The sequence below is a fragment of the Lepidochelys kempii genome, chromosome 19 (genome assembly GCF_965140285.1).
Source record: "Lepidochelys kempii isolate rLepKem1 chromosome 19, rLepKem1.hap1, whole genome shotgun sequence".
Taxonomy (NCBI): Eukaryota; Metazoa; Chordata; order Testudines; family Cheloniidae; genus Lepidochelys; species Lepidochelys kempii.
The window spans coordinates 15,249,381-15,262,281 of NC_136398.1; the positions used below are offsets into that span (position 1 = coordinate 15,249,381).

Below are 12,901 nucleotides of genomic sequence, written 5' to 3' on the forward strand. Positions count from 1 at the left end.
TGAGAAGTATGTAATAAACAGAAAAATGCACCTGTGTCCACTTTAACTGCTTGGCACAGGACTCCTCTTTTCATAAGTTAATGGGAATTGTGTATATGCACCTCCTGGCACAATCAGTCCCTAGAACTGTTTCCATCAATGCAAAGAGGCTGCTTGGCCCAATGCCAAGTTTGTTTAATAGAATTTGTTGATCTAATATCTCTAATACACTACCCATGAAAAAGGATTTTACAGAAAAACACTGACAGCTCTTGGAATTAGTAGGGGCCCAACAATGTAGCTTGTTCAGCCTCAGGTGATGAGGGTTTGTGTCACCCTTGACTGAGTCTATTCGGACCATCAGGCATGGATGGGCTGTGGATGGAAACATTGTTCAGCCACGGGAGAGGTCAGCCTCATGGGCAACAGGATGATGAAGAACTTCCCCGAAAGAGCATTACAGTATTAACACAGGAATTGCCAGATTGCATCAGATCAAGCCTCCATCTAGCTCAAATTCCTTTCTCAGAGCGAACAATACCAGATGCTTTGGAGGAAGGTAAAAGAACCCCGTAAAGACACAATTAGAACCTGTCTAATAAGGGAAATTTCTATCTAGCCCATGGCAGTCAGTTGGCATAAGCCCTAAAAAAGAAGGGTTGTATCAGCCTGGGCCTTCTCTAATTGATACTCAACAAGCACATTCAGCTTGTTCCGAGCTGTTCCATCTCCAACAGACCAGCTAACATGCCTACCTGCAGTTCCAAAACCTCCCAGAGCAGATCCCAGCGTGGCACCGAGAGAGCTGCTGCTTCCAAAGCCAAGGGAAGTGTTGGCAGCCTGGGCGGAGCCCTGAGAAAAGAGTGAGCTGCTCTGGGAATTGCTGCTCAGAGAGTTGTTGCCATAAAATGAGCTGGATGCCAGGTTGTTGGTGGGCTGCTGCTGGGGTTGGGGTTGAGGCTGCTGAGTTCCTAGAGGGCGAAATGGTCCATTTGTTGTTCCTGCCAGACCACCAGCTGCACCATTGGCTGAAGCTGCAGCTGCTGCAACCGCTGTAGAAAAGCAATTAAACAATATAGTCTAAAACAATCCATGTTGGGACTTAGAACTAGCAGGTATCATTTATTTACTACTGATTTTATTTACTACTCTTCCCTCTGGGTGATACTCTCTCCTATGCAGGGAGTTGTCATAAAACATACACATTTTCCACTTAAGCAGCACGCAGTGCTGCACAGGCCTTGTGTTGATCTTCTGTCTCTTGTTACACAGCTATGGTTTGAGATCACTTCAGTTGTGCTACGAACACTGAATGTTTCTTTTTTCCAGATAGTTTGTCAGTGTCTTGCTCATTTGCTGGCCTGCAACAGTATCCCCTCATAGCTCTGTGACACCTGGTCACTGTATTTGGGTGTGTCTCTTTTTCAAGATAATCACCATTTGTGGAGGATTAAGCAAACGGTAGCCAAAGCAAACCCAATCTGCTTCCAAGCTAAATTTTAAAGGGACAACTGTAGCTTGAATTAAATTTAAATTCTGTAAAAACTGAAGGCCAATAGACATATGTCCACCTAATTAAAAACATCCAATAAAAACAAATAATATTCCCCTGACATGCGTGAAACCCCAAACATGTAGTACTAAGGATCTGACAATCAAAATGATTTTGATTTTTAATAATCTAAGGTATTAAGTAACATTAGCCAACGTTGTTAACACAACATTAATGCTGAGAGTTTCCTTTAGAAATGAGTTATTTTATGATTAGGGAACGTTTCCTTCCACTCTTCGATCATTTAAAGCTGTATGAAGAGATCTGGCTCAAACCTCCCCATAACACCTCCCAAAATATCCTAATAAAAAACCCCCAAACACAGTAATCCAAAAAATAACCCTGGGAAATTTCAGTTAAAAAAGGTGACTGAGCATGGTAAATTATTATAATGGAAACTGTTTCAAAATCTTCATTTTAGTAGGTGCCCCCAGGTACTGCTGATAATATCAGAATTTTGCAAAGTGGTGCCAAAGGCTATTCTATGCTCACTCTTCAGTTACGTATTTTGAGGCTCAGCCCACAGAGTACAGAGAAAGTTCTCAGCAGCAATCCCTGTAATGAATCTCAGTGAGGGCAAGTGTGTCATCATTGCCAGAACATCTTCAGCAGAGTGCACAATCATCATTCACAGAATTGTCCCCGTCTTCCACATGGACGGGACAGATTTTCACATGTTTCTAGCTATCTGGAACTTACCTGCTTGCGCTGCTGAGGAACTGATGATGACAGGAGCAGGGGCTACCAAACGCACAGGGGCCCCCAAGCCATTCCTAGCCCCTGCATTCACCACCAGGGCACCTGTTTGGTCATAGTATGCTGCAGGAGCCAGCATAGGATAACCTAAGAATACAGAGACAAATTAACATATGCAACTAAGCCATCTACCACCAGGAGCTACTGACATTTCAGATTATTTCAAGAGAAGCTCTGATTACAGCTACAGGACATTTTCAAATGTAAATAGGTGAAAAATTGCATAAATTCTGCTTCTGCATGTGTACACTGTTCCACAGTTCAGACTAAGGGGGCGTAAATAGCTGTGTGCACTGAAGTGCTGAGCTGTAACTCCTCCATGTGGATGCTGCACGTGCAAACTCAAACGTGCTGAGTTCACACTAAAGGAGTCCTACCAGCACAACTTATTTCCCTTCCCTTACAGGAATAAGCTATACACGTGTAAGGTGCCTTTGATACCACACCACCGGTGTCCATACTGGTGAGGGCGGGGGCAGCTATACCACTTTACTACACCATTTGTGCACACACACGAACACGCCATTATAAAGCTTGGCTGACGCAGAACATCCCAACATCTGATCACGAAGAGGGGCTGCTGATACACATTGTCAATCACTGCCCTCCCAAAGTCAAGGGCCAGATTGTCAAGAAAGGGCAACTCCCATTTAGATGCCTCACCCAAGTAACTAGATTTTCAGAAGTGCTTAACATTTCTCAATGGAGGCTGAGCCCTTTTGAAAATTTGGCCCAAGTAGTATTAATAATGCCCAATTTGAGGCTACCTATAAATCAAACACACCTTGCAACATGCATGTTCCCTTTCACTCTATAATCAAAATAAAGCCTTCTACAGTTACACTCAAAGTCATATGAAGGCCTATACCCATATGGAATTCCCAAGCAAGAGACTTCAGGCTGACAAGTTATAGAACATTCACTTAACCTAACTCTGACCAACCAGACATACTTATATCCCTTTAGCATGCCAATAATGGCCTGTATACTTTACAATACTGCAGTTTATAGGACAAGAGAGTTTGTAACAGTCTTGTGGGTCACAGCTAATGTTATGGGAGCTCATCTTCTGCAGACCTTGGTGTTCTGGACAGCGAGGCTGCCTGCATGTGCCCCCACAGGAACAACTATTGGGAAGTGATGATGTAGGTTGCTGAGGAAGAAAGATGTCAGCCTACCCAGGCTCCACAAAAGACCCAATACAGTGGAAGACTAAATTCTCAGCTGATCGTGACCATCTTCCTCATTGGCTTCCATGGTACAAACAGAAACAGTTGTGACAAACCACATTAGACAACTTAATTCATTGTAATTATTATATTTAAAACCTCTAGCGTCTACATAAAATCGTGGGCGTATTATATGAGGGTGAAATCCTAGCTCCATTACAGTCGATGGGGGTTTTGCTACTCACTTTATTGTGGCCAGGATTTCACCCAATGCAAAGATCCATAAAGATACAATAGATACCCAAAACTTGAAATTTCAACAGAAGTCATTAATTCCTTCAAACAGCCAAGCTACCGAACGTATTCTCTTCTGACTTTATCCTAAGAGTAAGAGTATTTAACCTGTATCCTAAGAGTAAGTGAAGCAGGACAGGAGATAACATTTCTTTTCACCTTTGACAAAGGGATTTAAACCATCAGAAAGCATGGCTGGTTCAAAGAATATTAGTAATAGTTTATCTAGTGTGCTCCTTTGTTTAATGGGCATTGACAGAGTCCATACCTGGCATCCCTGCTGCCAGACCTTGTCCAAAAGCAAGAGCAGAGTTTACTGCTGCAGCTGCCACGAGTGGATCAGTCTGCTGTCCCTGCTGGTTCTGATTTGGAGTCAAAGGACGCTGACTGGCTCCTCCACGGAGAACCTGAGTGAAAAACAGGATCGTTAACTAGTCTGTCTGCTTTGAAACTAGTGTATAAGTCAAAATAACTGAAAACATTTCTACAACTTTCATGAACAATCTATTTAAGAAGTTTATGCAGTGTTGTTTTGGCCATGAATACAGCCCAGGATATTAGAGAAGCAAGGTGGGTGAGGTAATGTCTTTTATTGGACCAACTTCTGTTGGTGAGAGAGACAAGCTTTCAATGAAGCTTTCAGGTCACCTGAAGAAGAGTCCTGTGTAAACTGAAAAGCTTGCCTCTCTCACCAACAGAAGTTGGTTCCATAAAAGATTATCTCACCCACCTTGTCTCTCTAGTTAAGTGTACAGCTTCCTATGCACTATGACAGGGATTCTCAAACTTAATTGTACCACGACCCCTTTCCGACAACAAAAATTACTTCACAACCCCAGGATGGTGGACTGAAGCCTGAACCCGCTGAGCCTCACGGCCCAGGACGGGGGGCCAAAGTCCGAGCCCCATCACCCCGTGCGGGGGAAGTGGGTGGGGAGGAGAAGCCAAAGGGCTTCAGCCCCAGGCAGGAGGCCTGTAACCCTTTCAGCCCCAGGTGGTGGGGCTCGGGCTTCAGCTCTGGGCCCCAACAAGTCTAAGCCAGCCCTGGTGACCCCACTAAAATGGTGTCGCGATCCACTTTGGGGTCCTGACCCACAGTTTGAGAACCGCTGTGCTATGACAAATGTGTGACAATTAGCGTAGTTTTTCTTCTCTCTATTCTTAGTGGACTATGCTCTCAGTTACAAAGTCTTATACACACTGAAGTATTAAACTCAGAAGACCTGATGTCAAAATGGGTACAAATGCTTTCATGATACCTAAAGATGCCCCTGTCAAGTTTACTGGACCTGACCTGGGAAAATTTCACCCACTAACCTTTTCATTCCTGTTTCCATACATCTCTAACTTACACCATTGTAAACAAATCTTTAAGAAACAGTCACTGCTCCTGGAAAAAGATGGTTATTGGTATTTGCCCTTTGAAAATAACACATCTGGCTACTGATGTGCACAGAGACGACACTTAAAGCTTACCAACTTGAGCAGAAATGAAGAAACACTCAGTTTAGTTCTCATAGGCTAGTGAGACATGGTGGCTTGGCTTGAGTTTTTCCAAGCTGTAGACCCATCTGTGAAACAGTGACCCCTTCAATAACAAGATCACACAATGACTTTTACATGTAGCCCTTGCAGTTAAAGTGTGTGATGCACTAACTGCTCTGCGGTTTATCCAGGAAAGCCTGCTACTTCCAGTGATTATGAAAAGGTGTGCACCCACTTGTGAGTTCAGCCTATTAAAAGCTGTCACGTGGTGCCACGCACGTTAGACATTTTACAACAACAGATCACACAGAAAGGTGTCTCCTGCCCGCCTCCCTCAAAGTTATTAGAAGCAAATATTTATTTGGCGCACCAAAAGAGAGAAGAGTGTAGTTAACAGATTTTCACAAACACTCAACTCACCTCCAGTCTAAGTGGTTTCAACAGCTGCAGTGAACTGATGAGCACACACAATGCTGGTGCAATATACTGAACATTCATAATGAAGGACATGTCACAGCAAGTGAAATATTGGTGTTTTTATGAATCTGCCATCCTCTTTGGGATGTCCCAAGCAAGAAAGAGAAAGTATCCATATACATCATTCTAGCAGGTTTCCAAAAGTGCTGGCTCAGCTCTCTGACGTTCTCATTACCAAACAGCGTTCTCAGTGAGGGCAAGTGGATCATCATCGCCACACTTTTGGAAACCACTAAAGCACAGGGGAATCAGGGCAAAACTGGTATTTTTAAATGAAAAGCTAGGTTTCCCAAACGAGTTCTGAAAAAATCACAGCAACACGTGAGCAGCACTTCTTCAAAGTGCGCATCTGGGAGGATTTCCCTCAGAAATGCAGGGTGTGTCTCATGGGGGAAGAAAGGTTTGCGTTTAAAATATATACACACATTTTTAAGTCTAAAGCACTTTGGCCACTTTTGGGGCTGTAAAAATAATGACAGATACTACAGGTTATATCTATGATACATGGTTTTTGAACCAGACAATAACCACTCCAAAAGCCATTTCACATATACCTGATTTACAGGGTGCAGGACCCTACTCTGAATGCCAAGCCTAAAGTGGCAAGTCTGTCACACTTCGTTTCTTCTGCTTTACCAGTGCCTGCATTTCTTGGTGTAAGCGTGGAAGCTCAATTCAACCGCGCATGTTGGTGACTTGCCAGGTGCAGACGTTTGAAGATTGACTTTGTCGTCAGGAAGCAAAAATTGCCCTTCTCATAACTGGTCCAGAATCAATGGAGTGAAAGAGTATTGCTTTATTTTATCTGGAAGGGCTTTAAGATGGTACAAAGCATTTGTTTCTGGTTCTAGCAGTTCTAAAGACAGCAGCTGCTAAGTCCAGATGCTAGCTATATAGTGGAGAAGATGGCATGTAGATTCATAGATATTTAGGCCAGAAGGGACCATTATGATCATCTAGTCTGACCTCCTGCACAATGCAGGCCACAGAATTTCACCCACCACTCCTAAAAAAGACCTCACACCTATATCTATGCTATTGAAGTCCTCAAATTGTAGTTTGAAGACCTCAAGGAGCAGAGAATCCTCCAGCAAGTGACCCGTGCCCCATGCTACAGAGGAAGGCGAAAAACCCCCAGGGCCTTCCAATCTGCCCTGGAGGAAAATTCCTTCCCGACCCCAAATATGGCGATCAGCTAAACCCTGTGCATATGGGCAAGATTCATCAGCCAGATACTACAGAAAATTCTTTCCCAGGTAACTTGGATCTTACCCCATTTAAAAACCCATCACAGGCCATTGGGCCTATTTACCATGAATATTTAATTACCAAAACCATGTTATCCCATCATACCATCTCCTCCATAAACTTATCGAGTTTAATCTTAAAGCAAGATAGATCTTTTGCCCCCACTACTTCCCTCGGAAGGCTATTCCAAAACTTCACTCCTCTGATGGTTAGAAACCTTCGTCTAATTTCTAATCTAAATTTCCTAGTGGCCAGTTTATATCCATTTGTTCTTGTGTCCACATTGGTACTGAGTTTAAATAATTCCTCTCCCTCTCTGGTATTTATCCCTCTGATATATTTATAGAGAGCAATCATATCTCCCCTCAACCTTCTTTTAGTTAGGCTAAACAAGCCAAGCTCCCTGAGTCTCCTTTCATAAGACAAGTTTTCCATTCCTCGGATCATCCTGGTAGCCCTTCTCTGTACCTGTTCCAGTTTGAATTCATCCTTCTTAAACATGGGAGACCAGAACTGCACACAGTATTCCAGGTGAGGTCTCACCAGTGCCTTATATAACGGTACTAAAACCTCCTTATCCCTACTGGAAATACCTCTCCTGATGCATCCCAAGACGACATTAGCTTTTTTCACAGCCATATCACATTGGCAGCTCATAGTCATCCTATGATCAACCAATACTCCAAGGTCCTTTTCCTCCTCCGTTACTTCTAGTTGATGCGTCCCTAGCTTATAACTAAAATTCTTGTTATTAATCCCTAAATGCATGACCTTACACTTCTCACTATTAAATTTCATCCTATTCCTATTACTCCAGTTTACAAGGTCATCCAGATCCTCCTGTAGGGTATCCCTGTCCTTCTCTAAATTAGCAATACCTCCCAGCTTTGTATCATCTGCAAACTTTATTAGCACACTCCCACTTTTTGTGCCCAGGTCAGTAATAAAAAGATTAAATAAGATTGGTCCCAAAACTGATCCTTGAGGAACTCCACTGGTAACCTCCCTCCAACTTGACAGTTCACCTTTCAGTAGGACCCGTTGTAGTCTCTCCTTTAACCAATTCCCTATCCACCTTTCAATTTTCCTATTGATGCCCATCTTATCCAATTTAACTAATAATTCCCCATGTGGCACAGTATCAAACGCCTTACTAAAATCTAAGTAAATTAGATCCACTGCGTTTCCTTTATCTAAAAAATCTGTTACTCTCTCAAAGAAGGAGATCAGGTTGGTTTGGCACGATCTACCTTTTGTAAAACCATGTTGTATTTTGTCCCATTTACCATTGACTTCAATGTCCTTAACTACCTTCTCCTTCAAAATTTTTTCCAAGACCTTGCATACTACAGATGTCAAACTAACAGGCCTATAATTACTTGGATCACTTTTTTTCCCTTTCTTAAAAATAGGAACTATGTTAGCAATTCTCCAGTCATACGGTACAACCCCTGAGTTTACAGATTCATTAAAAATTCTTGCTAATGGGCTTGCAATTTCTTGTGCCAATTCTTTTAATATTCTTGGATGAAGATTATCTGGGCCCCCCGATTTAGTCCCATTAAGCTGTTTGAGTTTCGCTTCTACCTCAGATATGGTGATGTCTACCTCCATATCCTCATTCCCATTTATCATGCTACCATTATCCCTAAGATCCTCTTTAGTCTTATTAAAGACTGAGGCAAAGTATTTGTTTAGATATTGGGCCATGCCTAGATTATCCTTGACCCTCCACTCCATCCTCAGTTTTTAGCGGTCCCACTTCTTCTTTCTTTGTTTTCTTCCTATTTATATGACTATAGAACCTTTTACTTATTGGTTTTAATTCCCTTTGCAAGGTCCAACTCTACTTGACTTTTAGCCTGTAGAAAGAGCACGTAAGGTCCAGTAACTCTCAACATGCAAGAGCTAAAAAGCAAATGCTTTATATCACTGCAAAGATGGTACCTCTCTGATTTCCAGCAGTATAACAGATTTATTTTGTTTCTAGCCCTGAAGAACCATTAGATACTAGTTGTTAAACTATGTTCTCCCTGACTATGTTCTCCCTGACTAATGTTTTCAGCATTAGTTCTGAACTAAATATAGCAGGTTCAAGCCTCAAAGACATCTAACTTGCAATCTCTGGATATGTGCACAAGTTTTAGGTAAATACATCTGAGAGGGTCGATGCAGAGCTTGAAATTCAGATTAGCATGCATTTCTGAGGTATAAAATGAGAGGGGCAGAGACTATTCTTACTCATGTCATGATGGTAAGGAGGAGGACTATAAACAAAGGAACTGGTGCCACCAGCAGCCCTTTTATCATCCATCTTGAGCTGGGAGAGTTTAGCAACAATGGAATAATTTATTATAACATTAATCTGGAAGTTATTTTTGAAACAGAAAATACTGAGTTGAATATTAAGTTAACTTTCTGGATTTCCATACAGATGCAGACTATTTATGATGCATTTTTACTTTGCTATAATGAAAAACCACCTTAAGTAACACAATTTAACTATCGTTCCACATCACATTATATTAGTACTTTCAGAGTCATTTTCATTTTCCACTCTCACATGCTTGTAGGGACTAATTTAGCACTCACCTGATCTACATCTAATAAGGGTTGTTACTATTAATAAAATATGCATTTTAAAGAGCTAATATGTACTTAACTAATATTAATAGCTTAGCTAAGTTAGTAAGAGTTTTCAAAATGTTCTAACTCTCTTTATAGTTCAAGTCTTGCTGCATTAAAAATGGATATTAATATGCATTTTTATGACAAATGACTTGTAATACTGGAACAGAACAATGGTCCATCTCTCTGACAACGACCAAATATAGTGGCTTCAGAGAAGATATAAGCCGCATTATATATCTTATTTGCAATATTATCATGGGGAAATTTCTTCTGATTCCAGCTGGTGATCCGCTCAGTAGTTGGTCCTCATTACTGTTGCACACACTTATTTCTATAAGCATTGGTTAAATCACAAAAGTATTTGCCTCCATATTGTCCTGCAGTAGAGTTTCAGAGGCTAATTTTATGCTGATGTAAAAATGATTTCATTTTATTCATTTTGAACTTCTACTTCTTAAATGCTTTATACTCCTTGTTGTAGTGCAGATAAAGGACAAAAAAACCAAAAAAAAAAAAACCCAAACAACCTGGCTGGCCTTTTCCATATTGCATCGCCTCTCACATTCCTCCTTTCCATCTAGTTTTTTTCCCCTAAGTGGCCTTAATTTGGTTTGAATTAACTCATTTCCAAAGTGAATTAAACTAAATTAAATTAAGGTCATTTTAACTTTAATTAACAGAGTTCACAAAGGGGTTCAATGTGGTTTAACTAATCTACTTTAATACCTTTAGGTAACCTGGAATAATTTTTCTGAGTGTCCCTGTGTAGACAAGCCCTTAGAGTCTCCATAAATACTTACTAAAAGACCTAAGGGATCCAGACTGTTATGGCCTATCATCTGAACTCTCATACACTTCTATAAGGGATTTTCAGCTCTTAAAAACCCTCGTAAGAGAGGAATGAAACACACAAAAAGTAATGTTTAGGAAATACCAAATTTGTGATACAGATCAATGTAAGTCATAAGTAAAGATAAGATGTCACGAATTCCGTGATCTTCAGAGACCTCCGTGACATTTTCCACTTCAGCCCCAGCCACCCCGAGAGGAGGCTCCAGAGCCTCCGGGCACTGCTGGGACGGGGGGACCCCAGAGCTCCAGCCGCTGAGGCTGCAGTGGAGGCCCGTGGAGCTGCCTGCTGCAGCAGCGGGTGCTGGAAACCCCTTAGCCAGCAGCAGGGACTGGGCTCTGTTCCTACCCCAATCCCTGGGCTTCAATCATCTGCTGGCCAACCCAACCATTATTTTAAGTAAAAGTCACTGACAGGTCACAGGCTTCCATGAATTTTTGTATATTGCCTGCAACCTGTCTGTGACTTTTTCTAAAAATAACTGACAAAATCTTAACCTTAGTCATAAGAAAAGTTAAAGCCAAGGCAACGGAGCTCTCCCTTTGTGCCTAGGTATTGCAGGCATCTGAGCTTGAGGATTTACAAGCACGGCAACTTTGCCATTGGCAGCAAAAGCACTTTTTAATCGTGACACACATTTGGTGAAGATACATTTACATGTGTTGCATTACAGTAGCATCTCAAGGTCCTTTGTGTTAGACGCGACACAGACATATAACCAGAGATAGTGCCTGCCCCACAGAGATTACAATCTAAATAACCAAACTTGGCGCTAATAGTGTTGTGAAAGATCTTAAAATTTGCTCCATGTTTGGGTTCTTTGGGATCCTACATTTTCAGAACATATCTGCCTCTATGTCACGGCTAGAGTTTCTGCAAACAGACATGCAAGATCCACCTTGATTTGCGCAGTGCTGCTGCCATCTGAAAATGTGAACAAGGAAGAAGGAAGAGCAGCAAACTTCAAGGTTCTTTTGCTTCAGATACTGGGAAATGGGAATGTTAGTAGGTTTATTTTGTTTTTTAAACATTACAGTGAATGAAGGGGAGAGGGGAGGACAGATAATACACAAGTCTAAGAATATTCGTATTTTTTTAAACTGGGCAAATGTTGAAGCAACCCATATTTGCACAGAAAGAAATCTCATCCCTCCTTCTCAGATGGAAAATGGGTTGAGTATGAGGTGGGAAATGCATCAGTATGAAAAAAATGTACTGAGATTAAGCTGCTTCCATCATATTAAAACTGTTATAGCTTCAGAGCTGTAGATAGTCAATAGCAAGAGAGCTATGGCTATTGCTATGTGATGGAAACATCTTATTCCTAATGCAATTTTTTCACACAAATGCCTTTTCCCCATTAAACCTGCTTTGCATAATTTTAATTCTCATTCATCGATTTCTTTTTGCTGCAATATATTCACTTTTTTAAAACTACTTTGCTTAAACTTGCCAACAGCTGTCCCCTATCTCCTTTATGTGTTGGAATTGAAATAAGTTCTAACACTTCTATTCTACTGTTCTGCTAGTTACAACTTCCAACAGGGGTTCAGCCAGATATCTGAAGCAGCAAGAAGCTATTTTTAAATTTCCTTCTTTCACTGCTAACTGGTTTTGATTTGGCAGCAAATAATGTTGTGCAAAAGAGACCATCACTGCCAGACCGCATACAGGAAACTCCAAAACACAGAAAGAACGGTATGATCCCAAATGGTGACTTTACAGGTAATACTTTCTCCTCTATTCTACAGAGACAAGGTCTTTTGAATCAACTGAGTCTCACATATGTTCACGTGTTGTCACTGGAAATAGCAATTCTTTAACATATATGAGCATACTTATGTAAATCCCAGGTACCAACTGTACCTGCAAGACACTGCCACTTACCTGTTGTTGTCCCTGTTGGGTCTGTTGAGTGGTTTGCTGATTTGCTGAGTTAGTTGCAGCGGCAGCTGCTGCAGCTTGCTGTTGGAAAAGACTGGCAGGATAAACTCCCCAGGGAGTAACTCCATAGTACTGATGAGGGACTACTGCAGGCCCTAAAATGCCAAAGGAGGATTCAGTCAACTTCTATAGTAAACAAGACCTGCTCAACAGTAAGCCATGACCAAAAACACCTGCACACATCACACTTGATTCAACAAAGCCTATTTTAAAGATGACCTGTAAAGGATTTCAAAAGCACTGATGCTCAGGGGTGTAGTCCAGGATAAATGGAATTTACTCACTTCTCATATGGAGTTTAGTTGAGGTTACTTTACCCAGTTCTTGCTTTTTAACTACTACACCACAGATTGGGCTAGTGCCTATTTTTATTCCTTTATCACAACATAAAAATAGGGCTGGATGTTTTTTCTTTGGCTTGTTCTTTGCTTTTTATATACCAGGCATGTCAACATTTAGCAGGAATCTCAAGTGATTTTTATTGTGAGCTCCAACGCAGTAACTGAAGGTGCTGCT

At 41.4% G+C, this 12,901-nt stretch overlaps 1 protein-coding gene and 2 non-coding genes across 10 annotated transcripts in view; all 3 read right to left on the reverse strand.

Annotated features, from left to right (window-relative positions):
• PUM1 (pumilio RNA binding family member 1) overlaps positions 1-12,901 on the reverse strand; it is a 131,453-nt gene that overhangs the window by 24,654 nt on the left and 93,898 nt on the right. For all 8 annotated transcript variants that reach the window (XM_073317830.2, XM_073317831.2, XM_073317829.2 and 5 more), the window contains 4 exons: positions 12,329-12,480; positions 4,019-4,157; positions 2,231-2,374; positions 735-1,031 (listed from right to left, as the gene is read on the reverse strand). In XM_073317830.2, coding sequence (XP_073173931.1) covers positions 735-1,031; positions 2,231-2,374; positions 4,019-4,157; positions 12,329-12,480 — 732 coding nt within the window. The remainder of the gene's footprint in view (positions 1-734; positions 1,032-2,230; positions 2,375-4,018; positions 4,158-12,328; positions 12,481-12,901) is intronic.
• LOC140900602 (small nucleolar RNA SNORD103/SNORD85) lies at positions 2,041-2,130 on the reverse strand. Its single transcript, XR_012155671.2, has one exon. It is a non-coding gene; the product is annotated as a small nucleolar RNA SNORD103/SNORD85 (small nucleolar RNA).
• Positions 5,858-5,931, reverse strand: LOC140900601 (small nucleolar RNA SNORD103/SNORD85). The gene has a single exon (XR_012155670.1). It is a non-coding gene; the product is annotated as a small nucleolar RNA SNORD103/SNORD85 (small nucleolar RNA).